General features: G+C 39.4%; 1 protein-coding gene across 17 annotated transcripts in view; it reads right to left on the bottom strand.

Annotated features, from left to right (window-relative positions):
• The window catches only part of gphnb (gephyrin b), an 89,666-nt gene that overhangs the window by 26,026 nt on the left and 43,837 nt on the right, over positions 1–19,803 (bottom strand). For all 17 annotated transcript variants that reach the window (XM_081602537.1, XM_081602529.1, XM_081602530.1 and 14 more), the window contains exons 5-8: positions 17,577–17,671; positions 17,300–17,366; positions 12,893–13,165; positions 10,128–10,262 (exon numbers count right to left, since the gene is read on the bottom strand). In XM_081602537.1, the coding sequence (XP_081458663.1) occupies positions 10,128–10,262; positions 12,893–13,165; positions 17,300–17,366; positions 17,577–17,671 (570 nt within the window). The remainder of the gene's footprint in view (positions 1–10,127; positions 10,263–12,892; positions 13,166–17,299; positions 17,367–17,576; positions 17,672–19,803) is intronic.

Raw genomic sequence — 19,803 nt, 5'->3', positions numbered from 1 at the left:
ATGTTGAAAAAGCACACGGACGACGCTAACCACAACCACCGGCCGTCTTCATCGCAGCCCCCTCACGGCTCCCTCCACGTCCACATATACAGAAAAATAATGAGCTGAAATAATGAGTGAATTTCCCATGTAGCAGAGACTGAGAGCTGACACAGCTGATTCGACAGGCACATGTTCAGCTGCTCACCAGTCTCCCCCGCTTCCTCGCTGCCCACGTGATGAGTGAGCATGCTCGGTAGAGCTGCTTGGACAGTCTAATCCCCCCCCCCCCCTTCAAGGCTTTTCGTTTGTCTTCCCCCTCTTCTGTGTCTGACTGTTGCTCTCTCTTTCTCTCTCTGTCTGACTGTCTTGCTATTCAAAGCTCTCTCGCTCTGGTTCCATCCTCCACTGCCCTCCGGGCAAACTCTCAGAGTCAGTGGGTGTGAGTAAGTTGAGACAAATATAATATCACATACGGTGCACGCAAACTTTCACGTACACACACGCCCACACGCACGCACACACTCGCATGCATGTTAAAAAGATGATTCCTAATCTTGACATGTAAATACTGAATGTGAGCTGAAGAAGGTTAATGTTTAAACACCTGATGGGACAAGTCTTTAGAACAAAACCAGAATGCTTCCTGCACACATGAACAAACACAAAGGACTGAAATGATTGTTGACTTGAAGCCCACAGCAGTTTGACCCATATGGTCAAGATACACTGCAAGGCAAAATAAGGAAGAAACAACTTCTGGCTGTAGCTACTTTCATCTGGTTTCTTCAAGCATACACCTCACATATTACTGGGCAATTCTTTCAGTTTTATATAAACAAATATTAAAACCAAACAACTGGATTTTGCATTAAAATATCCAATTAAGTATCCCTTTTCCTTCTATTTCCTATAACTTGTTGGTTCCTTTTTTTACCCATCAGCTTCCTTTAGGCTATGTAAAGGTTGGACTAGGCAGATTTTTGAAAAAAGCGACAGAGAAGTGTCATTCTCACAACTGTGTTCCTGACCCTTTTGCTGATGATGCAATTGGCATTTATTTTGCAAGTTCTTTGCCCCTAAAACCACCCAGGAGACTCTTTGGATTGAAAATGATACTTTTCAACTGTCTTCAACTCTTTTGCTTTCGGGTAGAGTTGCAGTGAAAAACGTTAAACAAACTGTGACGGAAAAGCAAGAATATAAATATATATATATATGTAAAAAGTACATCGGCTTGCTTGTTTTTTGGCAGGAGTCATAGTCTTCTTTGAGAGCAGTTTACTGGAGAGACAAAACTGCAACTTTTTGGAAGAGATGTGTTTGATCTTAAATTAACTCTGCATTTCTGAAGAACGCCATGCGTTGGTCAAACATGGTGGATGGTAGTTTGATGGTCTGGGGCTGCTTTGCTGCAGAAGGACCTGGACGTCTTAATTTAAATGATGAGACCATTAATTCTGTACTCGATTGGAAAATCCTGGATTAGATTTGCCACCCATTAGTTTGTGACCTTAAGCCTAAGCGCACTTGTGTTAAGCAGGACAACAATGATTCAGAGCATTTTGTATTTACTCAGATTCCTTTTGTCAAATTTAAAATTTGGCCTTTTTGTGAAAATATTTAAAATAATTTCCACAGCATCTGGCTGCATTTAGAATTTTTTTTTTTAGATATTTACCACTGCATAACATTAGCTGTTATGAGCAGAATGGAAATTATGTTAAGATTGTGCCCTCGACAAACCCTAATCGCTAAAGTGATGTGAAATCTGAACATGCACTATGCACTCTGCATCAGAATAAAGACTGATCACTGCAGCTCATAAGAATCAGATTCCACTGTTTCCCCTGCAGCCATCTATCCGGTTTTCATCCTCATCCATACTGCCTTCTTTTCCATGTACAGTAGTGCTGCAGCTGAGCACCACATGGTACCTTAAGAGACAAAAATCAAGATCAAGAGTTGTTTTTTTTTTGTTGTTGTTACCTTTTGTAAGGTTCAGTAGATTGCTCGGCTTCAACACTGACTAGAGTTGAGCTCTGTAAGATGTTGCCTTCCATATCCTCACTCCTCATCCTGCCGTTTTATGTAACCACGTCTGCCACTTTCCAACACTGCAGGAGCACAACAACAACTTCCTTCTCTTCATGACTCTGCAGCCCACTGATACTTTAAGCTGGTCGACAACCTCGTTGCTCCATAACTGAGCCTCTTACCTCCGAACCCGTTCTGTGGCCTGACGGTGTACCTTCTTCGGGCTCATCAGGAGCGTGTGCAAATTAGATTTCACTGAATATACACTCCATGCATCCAGGCCCGTGCCCACTCAGCTAAGAGCACTAAATCATTCACTCATTAAACACACAAACAGGAGCCTGTAAACATTCTCTCTGATATGCAGAAGGAACGACACTACTTACCATCCTCTGCCTGGAGTCGAAACAGAATGAAGCTCCTCGTCACATGCACACGCAAACACACTTGCGCGCAATTTTACACACTCGGCAACTGCGAGAGAGTCGCGAGGGTGAGGAAGACCGAGCAGAGAGCGCGAGGGAGAACAAGGAAAGGCGAGACTGGAAAGGATGCACGAGAGAGCGGGAGAGCAGCGAGGGAACAAAACAGCCGAAATCAGGAAGGGGGAGAGGAAGAGTAGGGGATGGTGGTGGCTGCACATGCGGCGCTGTACGCGAAATCATCCACGCATGACTGACTGAAGTCTGTGTTTGTGGCTCTCTGTGCATTTCTCATGAGCATTTCTTTCAGGGAAAATGTAATTTCCCCACACCCCCCTCACATCTTCCATCCTTATTTATGCTACTTTTACAGTTCTATACGACTTGGTCTGAGACCAAGACTGAGGCACAACTCCTGAAAGTTGGACATACAGAAACCGATGGACAAAAAAAGCAAACAGAGAGACAAATCATGCAGCAGAGGCTTGGCTAGTCACACAGTCCCTCTTTGCAGTTTCATCACCCTTTCCCCACCTCCCACTCCCTCCCGGTCCCTTGTCTTCTCAAACTCATTAGCTCCCTTGTCCCTTTCGCGCTCTCTTCACTCTCTCCCACACTTCTCTTCCTTCAGGCACTCGTTTTTTCCTTACTCCCTCCATCATAAATTCTCCACACCTCCAGCAGGCGCGGAGAGGAGAAGTCATTTTTATGAGCATTTTTACTGCACTGGAGGAGGACAATAACAGGTATCTGGAAGCCGCCTGAGTGCAGGAGACACTGACACACCTCGGCAATCAATCTGCAGTCGATACCGTCAGGTTCAAACCAAACTTGAATAATTTCGGGAGACGACAAAGTCATATAACAAGTCTTATCTGTTGTTTCTGCTGAGCAGTAAAGCTCCCAGTGCAAAATAAATGCAGCGACACTGTGCTTTACTTGTGCACTGCAGCATACAGAGCCAGTGTCACAGTGTGTTCTTTGGAGACCCGTCTGCTCCAAGCCTGTGGTTTATATTAAATACATCAGTGTGAACATAAAACCTGAGGTAAATCAGTATGCACACTGTGTGCTGAGGCACCCATACAAGAAGACTTCTGCCCAAATGGGAAGGAGAAGAGCGCTGTATCATTTAGCCTCAACCTGAGTGTGAGGTTTTTATTGATTTATTCATAAATTATTTATTTCTGGTATTAGACTGATAACACGTGAAGCTCTTCATGTTACGGAAAGACGGTCAGCCCTCTTACAAGAAAAAATGGCCGCTTATCCATATGTTGTTAGCTGATCGTTAAGATCAGTCAAGTATAGATTGACTCATTAATCAATAAATTGCATGCCTAGATGTGACATTAATAGCCCAACATCAATATTATTTCCATGTCCACAATAACAACGTAAAATACGTCTAACAGGAACTGAGCTTATGGCTACATTCACTCAGGAGGTGTTGATGCTTAATTCCAATTTTTATGCTGAAATCTGTGTGAACGGTTTACGCCCCAAAGTGACCCGCATGTGCAAAAGAAGGACTTCGAGGTCACACGGTAGAGCTTTGTTTACAAAAGTAATAATAGATGGAGCCGATAATGGATCAATTTTTAAGTTGATTCACAAGATCATAACACGAAGAAAGGTAATAAAAAAGAAGCACAACTAATAGCGATGGTCTTTTGTGGAGCACAGATTGCAATTTCTGTAGATAAGCCTGACTACATGAAATGGGCACCGGCACAGATGTCTTTCATAATTTCATAATCAGAATTTTTAGTGATTGTTTACGTCCTAATTTACTGCGTTTGGCTTCTTTTGGTGCAGAACCATGATGCATAACTGACATAAAAGCCAGATGGACATGATCCACATGATCGTTCAGATTGCAGACGCTTTGAAAACAATCAAGATCTGTATCCAAATTAGTGCCACATATAGAAGTAGCACATTTGGGAGGTGAAAATATTTCATGGCAATCCATTTTTTTCAGACTGCCATGGAAAAAAATGGACATATGTAGCTGTCAAGTTTTTTGCAAAAGAGCAAAAATAAAAAGGCCGACTTGGATCATATCTGCCTGTCCTGTGACTAGATTTAAGACTTTTGTCTCTTTTGGCTGAGAAACATCAACTTATGCTTTTCCCAATTGTCTACAAAGATGTAAAATTAATTCCATCTGTGGGACAGAATGGACCTCAACTTGAGGAGAACTTAAAGGCCACTGCTATCAACCATTTCCTCAAGCAGAAAGACAGAAACCTCCCATGCTGGTTTTAAGATCACAGATCTGTCACACCACAGCCGGCTGCGCTGACGTCGTAGGAGTGCTTTCGCTAACAGTCAGGGTATAAATCATTCATCTCCATCTGTCAGATCACCTCACTGTGTCAATGATCCTCTGTCACCATTTATTTGGAAGCGATGGCTGTGATCTGTGTGCAGACTGGGCCGGAGCCAAACAGAGCGAGCAGGTATTTTTCATCCTTGTCCCAGACAAACGTGACGTAGACCAACATGCGACCTCAGTTGTTTTGAATGCTGTCAAACTCAGTTTACTGTGATATCCTTTTATCAGCAGCAGGATTTTAATGATCCGTCTACATAAGGCGTCTCAAACTGAAGCTATGAAGGGCTGGTTTCCTGGATTGTTTAGATGTGTTCCTGATTCAGCAAACCTGAATCAAACGGTTGAACTTCCTCCTATTAAGTTCTACAGACATTTTTAAGCAGAGCTGTTGCAAAGGATGAGAAGAAAATGTTTTAATGGACACCAACCATTCTCCTAAAGCTTCGGAGATTGGAAAAATCAGAGTAAAGACTTCTGGCCAAACTTTGCTTGCAAGAAGAAAACACCAAAATGTTTTGAGAAATTATCTTTTTTCATGAGTAAGTGCTCCAATAAGCAATAAAAAGGATTGATCATGATGGAAAATTTGGAGGGCAATTAGAAATTGAACCTTTTTAATCTCAGGGTGTACCTTGAAACTGATAACCAACGCAACACTATTTACAAAAATGACATTGTGAAAACTTTCAGGTCTGAAAAAAAAGCCTTGTTGGTTTTCCAGTCTCAGTAACAGACCAGAACAGTTTCTGGTGAGTATCTTTGTTTACCTTAAAACTTTAAATTCCTCCAAACTCCAACTTACTGGGAACCACCCAGCACATTTACACGACTCACAGAAGAAAGATAAATAAAAATACGTAACATTTTTCAACCACAAATTAAACTTAAACAGCATTCGTGCATGAGTTTTAACTCCAAAAAAATAAAAAATAAATAACGCCTCACATTTTGCTCTTATTAAAACAGGAACAGGAGGTACAACCTGAACCCCACATATACATACACTGTCAGCTATCTTCTGAGTCAGAGCCCCATCTCCCATATGCTTCATTAATCCAAACTCTACATTACATAACCGCACTAAATGCTCACAGCAGTGTAAGGGTGCAGCGACTCCCTAGACCCTGCCTATGCGTGCGCTCCTGCTCGCATCTGTCTGCGTGTGCATGAATCAGGAGACGCGTGTGACAGACGGAGAAAATTAGGTAGCGTGAACGGCTGAGGAGTTGCTCAGTTTGTAGTCTACATTTGTTGGGTTTCTCTGTACTGCATGTCAGATGGAGACACGTTTTCTCCCTTCAGGATGATTCTGAGTGCAGATTTGTTGTGTGTGTGTGCATGTGCATGTGTGTGTGTGTGTGTGGGTGTGTGTGTGAGCATGCATTCCCAGTTATTGCTGTGCAAACAGACAGGCAGGGTCGGGCATCAGTTGTCAAATCTGTGCTCTTCTCTCTTCCATGTGAACAAACACAGGATTTAATCATGAACAGAATAAACTGCTGGGTTCGTTTAACCCATGAAACATACACAAACACTCTTCTTTGTGCAGTATGAAGCCTTGTGTAATGATAGCAGCAGCAGCTAAGTGTAGGATTGAAATCTTCTACCACTCTTTCCCTCTTTAGGCCACAAAGCATTGCTTAGACCCTGCTATCAAACAGCAAAACCTCAGTGACATTAAAATACATCAGTGAACAGAGCCATTTTGCCTCTCGCTCTGGGGACAATGTGCACACACCATCTGCAGCTGACAGCAAAGTGGGAATTTTAAACTGCATATGGCAGCCTGTCGCAGGGAAACAGTTTGTATCAGAAAAGCAAATACATACACCTTGATGAGACATCAATCCTGGGTTATGTCTAACTATGAACAAAGACACATGTGCCCAGAGACTCATGTAAATTACAAACTCTGGCCTTGCTTGCTGACAGAAAAAGGCTTCACCAAACAGACATGTCGGCAGTCGGAAAGGGGGGGCGAGAGCCTCAATGCACCACTGAGGCTAGCAGAAGTATTAAAGCTCCCCTCTTTCCAATTATTTAAAGCTACACACTCATCTGGTCAAAACAACACAGCTGAGTTTGAAGCTATTTTTGCTGGATCACTGGAACAAGCTCTGATCACAACAAGCAACTAGACAAATAAAAATAGAAGCCGGAAACTGACAATTTGAGAAAACGCCAAAGAAAAGCAGGAGGCATGGAACCTGAAATTTTACTTGCACTTTTTTGTAAAGTACAACAGACCAAGTTGTTAACCAGACCTGTATAAACAAATCTAGTGCAATTACAACGAAGACAAACAAAATGCACGAGCAATAAAATAACCCGTTTCAAAGTTAAGCTGGAATGGCAGCTGAGAGCAGTGGAAGAGCCTTGCTGCGAGTTGCTTATTCATAAAATAAATACAATCCTTGAAACCACAGATTCCATCTTTACGATTCATGTTATTTTAGTCTCACTTCAGACTTATGTTTTGTCAGGAAAATGCTGAGTTTGGACATTTTCCAATTCTTAGTTAGAAAGATCTCTGCAATTTGCTAAATTTAAATAGAAAAATAAAAAAATGTTGAAGACAAAATGCCTTTTTTTAATCTTTTTGTACGGTTTCCTATATACCTAATGAAAACTGAACATCATTCTCCTTTTCTAATTGTTCCTCTACTCTCCTTCTACTGTTGGGCGTGTTATGCACCGGATTCAAACTCAAAGATTCAATCAGGAGTATCTAAGATTAAAACCTAAAATCTGCAGTTTTTCATCATATTCTGATGATTGAATCAATATTTATCCTACTTTCACCTCTGTTCACACCAACAGGCAACTTTTCAATCAGATGTCTTGAATAACACATTGTGGTGGTTTATTGTCTTTGACTTTTCACAACCCTATAGGTACCTAAACGACACAGCGATCTTTCAGGAGGGTCCCCATGCTGCGTGACCTATCTATGCACTCACTCCCCCCGACCCCTCCCTTCTCATTTCCTCCGTCTCTAAAATCCCATCCCTCTCTTAGTTCCCATGGCAACCCCATCCTCCATTTTCATGACACCTGCCTGCTGTCCGAGAGGCACATGGAGAGTTGACACTGAGAGATGAAGTAAAAGAGAGCAGGAAGAGGAGTCGGAGAGGGAAGAAGAGAACTGATGCCATTTGATATTTTTTTTAAACCTGTAGGAGAGATCAGATAAAGCAAGACGGGATACTTGGACATTTTACACAGCAGTCTCTTCCAGTTCTGCTAAAGAGAACCAACGTGCTGTTAATTAACATCACGACAACTACAGGATGTCAGGTACATACATATATAGCAATGTTTAAGTATCCTTCCTGAGAGACAACAGGCAGAAAATACTGTAGCGATATTTTAAAAAAAGTTGTTTTTGGGTTTTTTGGGGGGCATAACATTCACTGCCTGCTGTTTCCATGAATAAACAAAAATAAGGACCAACAGAATCAACAACAGGTTTTCACATAAAAACAACATTCCAACATTCAGTGTCTCCTCCTGAACACATTTCAGGAGGAGACACTGAAACTTTGCAGTATTCATGTGTAAAAGCTGTCATGAGGTGTAATTTTGCAATCTGCCGCCATTTAGACAGCAAAAGGAAAAACATGTAAACACAAAAGACAACAATCATGCGAAAAGACTACGATCTGGTCCAGCGAAAAAGTTAAAGCATAAAAAAAAAAGCCAGCATTAGGAAATAAACCGGTAATAAAGAACATGATAAACAAAACTGAGCAGTAAGAGAAAAGATGGGATTGTTTTTACTCAAGGTAGATATCAATGCAAATGCTTGGCTTCAAACTAAGTTAAGAACTAACTAAATTTTAGAAAACAGAGTTTTATTCTGGCTAAGACTTAAACCAGTAAAGTTTTTTTTAAAAGCTGGAAACAGTTTGTGTTGATATGCAAGCTCAGAGGCTGTTATGATTGAGACTCTTCATTTCTGGCTTGGGTTAAAAGAAAAGTTTGACTTTTTTAGGGGTGGGGGGGGGAAATACTGCCATCTCGGCACATCAAAGACTGATGTTTTTCCAAAACCAGTGGAGTGATGTGGCAGCCAATGAAATTTGTGTCACAGGGGCTGATGGGTACTTTGTAAAGGACTGACAAGTTAAATAGAAAAGTAGAAGATGTGATGGTGAACAACTCTTTGTATGTGACTGGCAGGTTGGGATTTTCCAAAAACTTAATGAGGTAAAGATTCAAAACACTTTGGTTGGGCGTTGGAAAGGATCACAACTGCACTTTGAAAGCAACTTTTCACCACCTTGGTATTGAGCATCTAAAAATTATGCTAAAGGTAGCCAAGAAGCCTGCAGAATATTAATGAGTGATTTGAAACCACTGACCTCATTCATATACAATAGCCTCTAGACTACTGTATAATCTTAACATGTTTGTAAAAGATTTGTGAATAGACTGAATTTTATTTCCTGACCTCTGAAGTGCAATGCAACATCTTCCTTACTTGAAAATTATGTTCTCCTGTCTTTCCCATATTAAACAATGACTAAATTTTGGAAACAGGAAGTCATGGATTTCAAATTAAATGTTCTTAGAAACCCCAATCATCTAAAAAAGAAAAGAAAAGCAGAATTATAAAAACAAAAAAACAGCAACACTTTTTAGGACTTGTCAAGGGTTTACTAAATGTTATTGTAGGTGGCAAAGTTATCAAACTTTTTTTTAAACTTCACTTTACTGCTACTAAATTTAATTTGGTCTAACGTGAAGATGGTTAGAGATAGAAAACTGAAAATTTCAGGGATCGTTTTGAATATTTGTGTGGTGATGCAAGAAAATTTTCACTGAAATTAATATAAAGTGCTATTGAAATAGATTATTTTAAAGTGTGATGCATTTGTTGTTCTGGTTCACGGTGTATAAGGTAAGGTCTGAGAACAGGAAGCCAAAACGTCACAGGTTTACAAGTTTGCCATCTGCAATTACATTTCTTCTGTTCTTATGTTTCCCACCATTGCAATGTGAAGAAATTGTGACAGCTAGTTAGCTTGCATGCTAACTGTTTCCCAGCACAACTCAAAGCAAGTAAAACATCTAAGAGGTTGTACATTCAGTTGAAAACTAAAATGATTTGACTATTAACCCAATTAAGTCAAATTCAATTAATCAAACAGCCTGTTGGGGAAAAAAAGCAAATGTTGAAAGGAAAGGTCATGGTAAAAATAGATAAAGAAGGCAAATAAAATTAAGATGTCAGAACTTAACAGATGAAATAAACCTTTGGTGTTCCGATGAACACACACCTGATAGTGACGTGTGTGTGTACATTTGAGGTTAGCGTACTTGTTTGTGTCAGAGTGTCCACTCACTTTGGGTGTGGGACAGGAAGCAGTAGAGAGGCGGGAGGTTGCCTGGGCGCGAGGCGACTCGGAGGGCGTGGTACTGAGGGAGGCTGCATCCCTGGGTAACACCTGCACACCCCGCGAGATGATGGAGTCTGGGATCTGAGATCAGACATGTATGCAGACACACAGTCATCTAAACACAACACAACACACAGGCTATGTAATCTCTTACACAGCCTAACTTTGCTGTGTTGATTTTATAGGACTATAGCACATGGTTCCAATTAAAGCTCCCTTAGCATTTATCAATCACAAAATGCTTACAGAAGTTATTTTAAGTACTCTAAGTAAGTCTCCCCAACAAGCAATTAATCAACAGTGAGATTTAGAGACTTTTCTCCAGACTTTTCTCAGTTACATTTACTTGGGTAATGTTCTGTAAAAGATTTACCTTTAGGAAAAGTTTTACTCTCATGTTGTCAGGAAGAAAGCCTTAAATAATGTGATATTTTATTCACATCATTTATTGTCTAAAATGCTCATGTATTATTACTTTCATCTCGTAAGTTGTACTAGTAGATAATATTTTTGCTACTGTTGTAGGGGTATTTTATACTTCTTGCATTTTTTTTAATGGCATTCTTGCAGACAACAATGTATTTTTATTGTACAAGGAAACATGTTTCTGTGCACCTGACAAATGTTGAACTTGAAAGTAATTTTAGCTTAAGACGAGGGGGTAAAACTAATTTATGTTGATGTGCTTACTAGAAGTGTGCCGATCGATCGGCCACCGATCATAATCGGCCAATTTTCGTGAAAAAATGTATGATCGGTGATCGCCGATCACGGTCTCTTGTTGCCGATCACACAAACCGATCACCTGCATCTCATTTCTCAGCCTGCCTGTGCAGCTGGTCTACTCTTTCCTTCACACTGCGCAAACGCGCAGCAACAAATCCTAAGCAATGTTGAACTATAACGCACTGAGTGAATGGGGACGTTTGCGTGTTGCGGCGGAAAATTGAAGCACATCAAAATGCATCAATACGACGAATCTAATATGGCATAAAAACAATGCCATACTTGACGGAGTTTGGCTACATCGAGGCTCACTGCAGTAAAAAAAAAGACATGTGGAGGATCAGATAGCAGGTAAAGCAGCACGCAGCTACAAACACTCACCCGGATTAGCATGACGGTCAGAAAGCTAAACAAATAACCCGCAAAATTATTTAAGTCTTCGAGCTGCGATGTAAGACGCTGGTTCTGCTCTCGCTGTTGAACCGCTGCTACGCTGCAGGTAGTAATATTTCACAGACAGAGCGCCGCTTCTGCTCCACCTGGTAGTGACTCTCACACCAAACCTCTGTTTAAAGCTGCAGCATCTAACTTAAAAAAATACATTTTACATATTAAAACTTTTGCTGCCCTAACATGAGACAGATAATCTTTAAAAAAAATAATCGATCTCCTCCCTGCTCTGCATAATTACTCCACTCAGTCAGAAACAGCCTATCAGAACTAGCAGTAATCAGCTAGCCGCCATGCTATCAGAAAGTTTTCATTCAGTAACTCTGGATTGTTTATTGAAATGGAACCTGTATTTGCCTTTGAATGTTAAGTTTTATATTTAAATTTTTGGCAATGTTGAGAGGTTTTATTTTGGCTCTTTGCATTATTTAGCCTCTTCAGAGACTTCATATGTTATCAGTCTGTTAAAGATAGTATTATTGATAGCAGTACAATTTGCCTGTTTTGTTTAGTTTTCTTCTTGGAAAAAGTTATTAAAAACAAATTTTTGTCTAAATTAAGGTGAATTTATGGTTCCTTTTTCTACATAATGTAACCGGTAGTGTTTATGATAAAAAAATAATTATTATGTGATCGGTATCGGTGATCAGAATCGGTATCGACAGGAAAAAACCTGATCGGCACATCTCTAGTGCTTACTTAGTAAAGAAAAGCACATTTTGTTGTTCAAGTAAAAAAAAAGATACAATAATAAGATTTCGAATCAATAGGTGAACATTTCTTGAGAAAAAAACCCAAATTTTATCCCATGGCTGCACATATAATCCACAAATTTGGACATAGACATGTAAACGAGCCACAGCAAAACCATTTTTTAGCATTTCTAACAGGAAACTGTCAGTCTGTGCTGATGAAGATGAAAACACAATCTTCTCACACTTAGGACATGTTGATGAAAAGTGTTGTTGACGATGGGTGAGATTTTTGCATGGTGGAGTCTTACCAAAATGTATCTGTGACTGGACAATGAGGTGGGATGTTACCCTGACAACACAGCCATTAAGAAGGGTCCATGCTGCAGACAGGACAGGACAGGACAGGATGACGGGAATGGAGACATGCTCTCTCAGAACGTAGTTGTGTGCAAAATTCGCAGACTTCAGCCGTCAGGTGTGTCTTATGTAAGGTTAAACCAAAGCACCGGGATGCTAATCCATCCTGGCATAGAGTTCACTGTCCAACAGGAAGTTATACAACTCAAGATTAGGAAATGACATGATGACATAATGCACTTGATGATACAGATAAAAAAAAAAAAACTGTATGCACACAAATTCATGTAGAAGTCGTCTTTTACATGGTTTAACATTAACTGGCAATGACTGATGTTTAGCGACACACCAGGGAATTTTAACACAAGGCTTTGCATGAACGATGTGCGAAGATGTCAAATACAATCGCTTAAACTGGATGCGATCAAGTTCGATGACAACAAAATGCAGTGAGCAACCCTCCCCTCTCATCTGTCCCGGTACCTTGGCAGTGATGGATGCAGAGGTGATGTGGGAGGAGGAGCTGTCCTCGGTGGATGCCACCCCGCTGTCCTTCTTCTCCTCGTCCTCCTCCTCGCACTGCACACCTTTGTCTTCTGTCTGGCGGCGCGGCGAACTGTTGGGAGGCGGCGAAAGGGGTGGCGGTGGCGAAGGCAAGTCCTCCAGCTCGTCTACCACCTCTTTTACCTTCACCACCGCGTCCCGAAGGAGGTCGATGGCGTGCGGCAGCGCTGGGAGGATGAACTGAAAGCATTCCTGGGGCGGATTGATATTAAACACACTTGTTTGCAGCTCTTTTCGAAAACAACATCAGCAGCAGAAAACATAATAAAAGCTTTGAATTTTTTTTTTTGCATACATTTTAATCCCAACAACTATTTAAATATGTAATATCTGTCTTTCTAATGATAAAAAAAAAAAAAATCCCTGAAAACTAGCTTTGAACAGAAACGGCGTTATGCATCATATTGTTGAGCTGTCGGAACACTTCCTCTGCATAAAACTAAAATGCAAATCCAAGACAGATAAAGAATTACACTTCATGCTGTGAAAAATCATACTTGTATAAATGCAAATCTGAGGAGAGAGATGACAGGGAGTCTGGGAATTTACAGGGAGGTTCTTGTTTGCCTTTCTGGGAAACCTCAGCTCGTCACAGCGCCGACTAGAGGCCAAATCTCTAAAGTGCTTCTCTTTTCCAGGTCTTTCCAGCTCCGTTTTCCTCTCTGTGTCAGTGTGCCTGTGGGCTTCTCAGCAGTGCTAAACGCTCTATTCTCCTCACTCTCAAGACAAGAGTTAATCTATGAAATTATTTATTGCTGTGTGTATTTTAAGCATTGAGTGTATACATTATTTATCCACCACACACTTTACACTGGCTGCCAACGGGCTTTCATTGCAAGCTTTCTGCTCCACAATCTGTTGTTATCTGAGATGGTCTGAAACTGGCAGGATTAACCTTGATTTGAGGAAATTCCATATTCCCACACTGAAATTGATGCATGAGTGGAACAGCATTTTCCTCCCGTCTGCATGCTTTAGGCAGACTATTGGACAACCAAGTGCAACAGAAAGAAATAGGTTAATCTCAGTAATAGAGTGTAGTCTATTACTGAGACTACGCTCAGTAAAAAGACTGAGTGTAGTAATAGACTGAGTGCTAGCAGCAACATCTGCAAACAACTGTGCAAATATACAGCCGTACAACTTTGAAAAGCAGAATTGGAGCCTCCTGCACAGCCAACAAGAATGCAGCAAGTGGTTTCTGGATGGTAAGTCAACAACAAAACACTCTTTTCCAACAGCCATTGTACCACTAATACAACACAAAACCAGCTGTATGGTTTTATGCTGGAACTCAGCCTCGGTTGCTAGGTGACGGGGCTAGGCTTCGATGGGGTTGCTAGGTGATAGGAAGTGCCTCCTAATTTATGACATTATATTTAGAAGGTTTTTAAAATGGTTAATTTTTACAGACACCAAAGAACATCAACTTATTGCCGAAAAAAAACATTAAGCATGTAGACTGTTTCCAGAAGCTATAGAAACCCAAATAGACGTACAAAAATGTTCAAACACAAAGAAGCCCAACAACTTCCTTGAAGACTGCTAATGGCTAATCATAATGTGTTTCAAGCCTAATCTGAATCTGGAGATCTAAGTGGTGAGTTGAGACGGAGCAAAGATGATGTTAGGAGCCTGGAGATATTTCTTCTCTCCGAATTTGAGTTGTCACTGAGTCCTAGGAACATTTTCAAGGTACATCAAGAGTGTTTATTTTTATTTTTATTCACCGTTTTGTCCTAGAGGAGAGTAAACGTCAGGAACAATAAAGAGCATAGTTGCAGGCTATACTGCCAATGGACAAAAGTGCAAGAGAAAAAGGAGTAGTGTTGTCAGAGTAGGTCATGGGGGAGGGTAGAAAGATCTGAAGACCAAGGGAGAGACGGTTTAAGTGAGAGGTTAACAAAAACACAGGATTGTAACGAAACCAACAAAATAAGTAGAAAATAAGACTCTTTCTATAGCCAAGCTTTTGTCAGTGTTAGAGTAATGTGCACTTTCATACCGCTACATGTTTCCAAACCGGTGTTTGTGTTTTTTTTTTTCTGATTCATAAACTACACCCAAAGGCAGAACTGCTTCTGCATTCACTCCACCAACCAAAAAACATATCTCTGCTCTGGTGCAGTTGGTGCATATTGCGACCCCATTCATGAATTTAGACAAAAGACATTTGGTAATTATAAAGCATGTTTATATAAACTACAGCCTCAGCAAATTGCATCACATTCACGAAGACCAGAGGAGTTTGCGTAAAAAATCTGTCGACTTTTAAAACCTGCATAACCGCAATTTAAAGACAAAAAAATTATAATTTGTGAAGCGATCCCAAGACAGAATCTATTACAGTTCTGAGTGGTTTCTCTTCCTTTTTGTTGTTTTTTTTTTCCAATTTAGTTGATCACTTCTGCACCTGCTTTGTTTGTAGCTAAGGAGGATCATACACATAAACGGAGTTTATCATGTGAACTTTGGCACATGCAGCAAAAAGGGAATTTTTATTTTAGATATACATTTTCCAAATGTATATCTAAGACAAGGTCTAATCATTGGATTTTATTCCTGCATAATAGTCGGATCATTTTCATCTTTTACTCATTTGATCTTTGTCTTTTAATTGAATTGACCAGAAGAGAAATTGTATTAATCCATGCGAATGTTTTCTTTTTAAAATTATTACCTTTATGGACAAACTATGCTGCTGGCGCGTTATTTTCCAAACCACAGACTCCAAACCAATGTTAAAATTATTCTAGTTTATACACATTTAATAAGACATGTCCCACAAATCCTAGTTGTTAAGATATTCACACAATCTCTAGATGCCGTTTTGAACTTCTGCAGCAAGAATCTCACATTGAACACTTTGACACTAATAGGCTTCCATCTGCCTAGCTCAAGTGGACTTCCTTGTTATCCTTATGAGAAGAGATCAGCGTAATAAAAGCCTCCAATGAGCTGCCAGGGCCTTTAAGTTTACCTGGGGTTTGACGAGGGAGACACTAATATGGCAGCAGATGGGGGAGGAATGGGGTGTAACTGATGCAACGGAAAATAAAACTGATCGAGTAAAGCCACCGTGTAACAAGACAGAGACGGATGTGTTGGACACCGACGCAAGGAGAGAGAACAACGGAGCGAGAGAGGAGACACTTGTGGACGCACATGGTTTGGATAATCGTACAGACAGAATGTAGAGCAACAAAATAGATATTTAATGTATCTATTGATTAAAAATATTCTGGCAAATGCAAACGGAACTTCACTATAAGTAAGAAATAATTAAATTTACACATATACAGGCTATGCATATCGACATATAGATTAATTTATGCAGCACAAATGTGTCTCATGTCTTGGAGCGAGGAGAATGCAAAGACAATGACGTCCAAACAGCTCAGCAAATGAACTTTCATTCTTATAATACATTTGCTATGAGTTTTGTGCTCAGACTTTAAGACACTTGTTATTTATCTACTTTAGGTGTGGGGAGAATTAATGGAAAATGAATTTAAAAAAAGCAACCAAAGTTAATCAAGAGGAACTTTACTGCGTTATGTGCAAGTCTGACTCCCTTAGAAACAACACAAAGAAATTAAGGGTGGCTAAGAAACCTCGGCATTGGCCTGTTGATTTGTTCCATAACTACAAGGGTAACTGCGTTCACGTTTCACAGACAAACTATAAATAACTCCAAGTATGCCCTTTTATACATCCACATACAGCCCCAGGGGCAACTGATGTTTAATGATTTCTTGTCACTGCATCAAAAGTCCCAAATAAAAACTAGAGATGCAGCAAAAAGGTTCACGTTTCCACTCGACCAATCATCGCACAGGACCAAAATCAGCTATATTCCAACCTCCAGCAGGTTGAAAACTCAACAATCGGATCTTCTTCCAGAACGCCACAACGTTCGACTACCAGGTCCTGGTGACAAAACACTCTTTAGTGTGGATGGTGTTGCTGGATGGAGAAGACTCCAAGTAAGATTTTCTGGTGAATTTGTGTTTTTCAGCTGATGATGGGAAGGCTGAGTAAAAGGGATTTTTAAAATTTATTCAGGCTTTCTGTAATGAAAAATGTCAGACTTGAAAATATTGACAGCCTTTCAGAAATCTTTGATTTAAAGTAATGTTCTCTAGTCTTGATCGAAGATTACAAATCACAATTTTCTGAGATTGTAAAAACTTTTTTTTTCAAATAATGCCTCTGCAGATTCACTCTTTTCCCTCACATATGGTTTTTTTGTTCTGCTCTACATGTTGAAACCGGTGGACAATCGTATGTGTCATGTGAACAACAGACAACTTTATCATTTCCCACCTGGGAGCCTTTCTTGCTTCCTGGTAAGTTGATGATGAGCGTCTTGCCTCGGATACCGCAAACAGGTCTGTGAACACAGGGCCATGATGAGGCAACATTATTCAGAACTGCATGTTCAGTCAATGTGAAAAAACAAAAAACTACACATCAATATTGTATTATTGTAATCAATTTCAACATCCTAATGTCGCAATGTCATTTGCAAATGTCATCAACTGATGTCACCATTTAGGATTCGTCTTTAAATGTTGCGTTTGTGTTGTTGTGTTTGTCGGACCTGGAAAGCATGCCTAATGGTGTGACATTGAGGGATCCCATCAGCATTGCCAGAGACATCCCAGGAGCCTCCCGCTCTATCACCTCCTTAGTGGCCTGGAAAGAAACACACACACACTGAGAACCACAGAACCACGTGTGATTGTAGCCTAGCAAATTATGCTAGTTCTGCTATCGGTATAAAAGTATGAACCTGCAGAACTGTTCAGTTAGAATGGAATTAAAGAAATGAAAACTATTTTATATTGTTTCTTCAGTGTCATCCAACTCAGAAATACAAAAAATGTTTCTTATTGATATTTCTTGTAAAGAGATTTATTTATTCATTTAAAAAAAACACAAAATATAACTTGGCAAAAATAGTTTGACACTTTCTGGCTGATCTATCCACAACCCAAAAGGTGCAAATAAGATACACTTTTTGAGTTTGGTTTGCTGGGCTATACAGTCTTGATAAAAACGTGTGTCTTAAGACTCAAATGACAAATGATTTCTGTTCAGAAAGTATTTAAAAAAATCATTAAATCTAATCTTAAGTGGTAAAGAAGACCCTAACAAAAAAAATGCAAGCAAAATAAAATACTGCAAATTTTCTCATGTTGTAATCAATAGCATAGCTTAAAGGACCTAAATGAAGAATCAAATAACCATACATGTTTTTTGCTATATTAGAACTTCAAATACAGAAAGTTTAAAGAATATATTTAAGATCTAACAATGCAAACATAAGAATATATAATAAGATAATGTATTCTTACACAAAAAAAAATTTGCAAAATGTTTAATAATCACTCTATAATACCTAATGACTATTTAGATTTTCTTGAACTGGCTTTAATTTTAGACAACTTACTAAAGCAGTCCTTTAACTGCATAAAAAAAGGAGCTAAAACTAACTAAAATGTGCTTGGACAACTTAGCATAACAAAAAAAACAAAAAACTTTTGGACCATTATAGCATCTGAACCCATTCAAGAAGAAGGTGTTTACTGTATTTGGCATTGAATGATAGGCAGCAGGAAAGATGAGTCTTCCTTTAAAAACTATGTTGGATGACCTTGAGTGAAGTGATTCTTGAAAGTCAACAGGAATGCAGAGAAAATATTTAAAACTAGAGGAGTCCCTTATATGCATCCTGTGAAAAGGGACCTAAAGAAGGGAGAAAAAAGGAAACAGGAGACCAGAAGAAGAGTTGGATGGATTTGTTTTGAGGTAAATTCGAGTTCAACTATTTTTTAAACATGTTTTAGGAACTTGTTCCTCTGCTTAGTGAGATAATAAATTAGATTTTTTCATTATGTTTGAAAAGGGTGTCGAGAATCTATCAACACGGAGATTAGTTGGACCCAGACTATGAGGTTATGAAATATTAGAAAATTAGATTTTAAGAAAGGCCTACAGTGATATCCTTTAGCGCAGAGAAATGACATTCTTCATAATCAGCAATTTAATGTAAATGAAAGCAAGATGGGGTTTTACTTTCCTTTTTTAAATTCAATTAGCTCAGTCTGAAGATAAGAGTAATATTATTTGGTAGCACTTCGTAATAGAGCATCTACTTTTCCAGAACTTAGGAAAAAAAAACAAAAAAACAACCAGGATGAGGAAGCTTGCTTCCACACACGCACAAAAAAGATCAACTTTCAAAAGCAGAGGAGTTTAACATCCAAGGGTTTAATTGCATGGGTTTAATGGGAAGAGAAGATATTTCCCCAGTGATTTAAGAGACCAAATCAATATCGACTGCTAATGTAGATAAATGTAGATGTGGAAGAGATAGTTAAGACTTTTCTTTTCAGCATTCAGACAGCCGAGACGTAGATTGGGTAATTTGGTAATGGATTCGATAAAACACATAACATGCAAAAATTTAACATCAGAAACAGACGATTTGGACAGATGCATGGAGAGCTTTGGAAACAATTTGATATTCACAAATAGAATGTGACTTTATCTATGTATTTTCTGTCCACAAAAAAGCACTTTGTAGCGCATTTAGACATATATGGTGAACAACGGAGTTAAGTTGCACAAAAAGAAATCAGTTATTTATCACATAATAAAATGACTGATCTAAACCTGTCTTCCACTGAGGTTTAATAACATTTTATGCATCTTGTGTCTGAGAAACAACAGTTATTGCAGCAAAGCTTTCTTATTAGAGCACTCTTTGAGGAATACGTCCAAGAATAATTTGCAGTGTCTATACCTACATGTGCTTTTGTTTA

The sequence above is a fragment of the Poecilia reticulata genome, chromosome 21 (genome assembly GCF_904066995.2).
Source record: "Poecilia reticulata chromosome 21, P_reticulata-male-v2, whole genome shotgun sequence".
Classification (NCBI taxonomy): Eukaryota; Metazoa; Chordata; class Actinopteri; order Cyprinodontiformes; family Poeciliidae; genus Poecilia; species Poecilia reticulata.
Note: the sequence above shows the minus strand (reverse complement) of the source record. Positions and strands in the feature narration are given on the sequence as shown.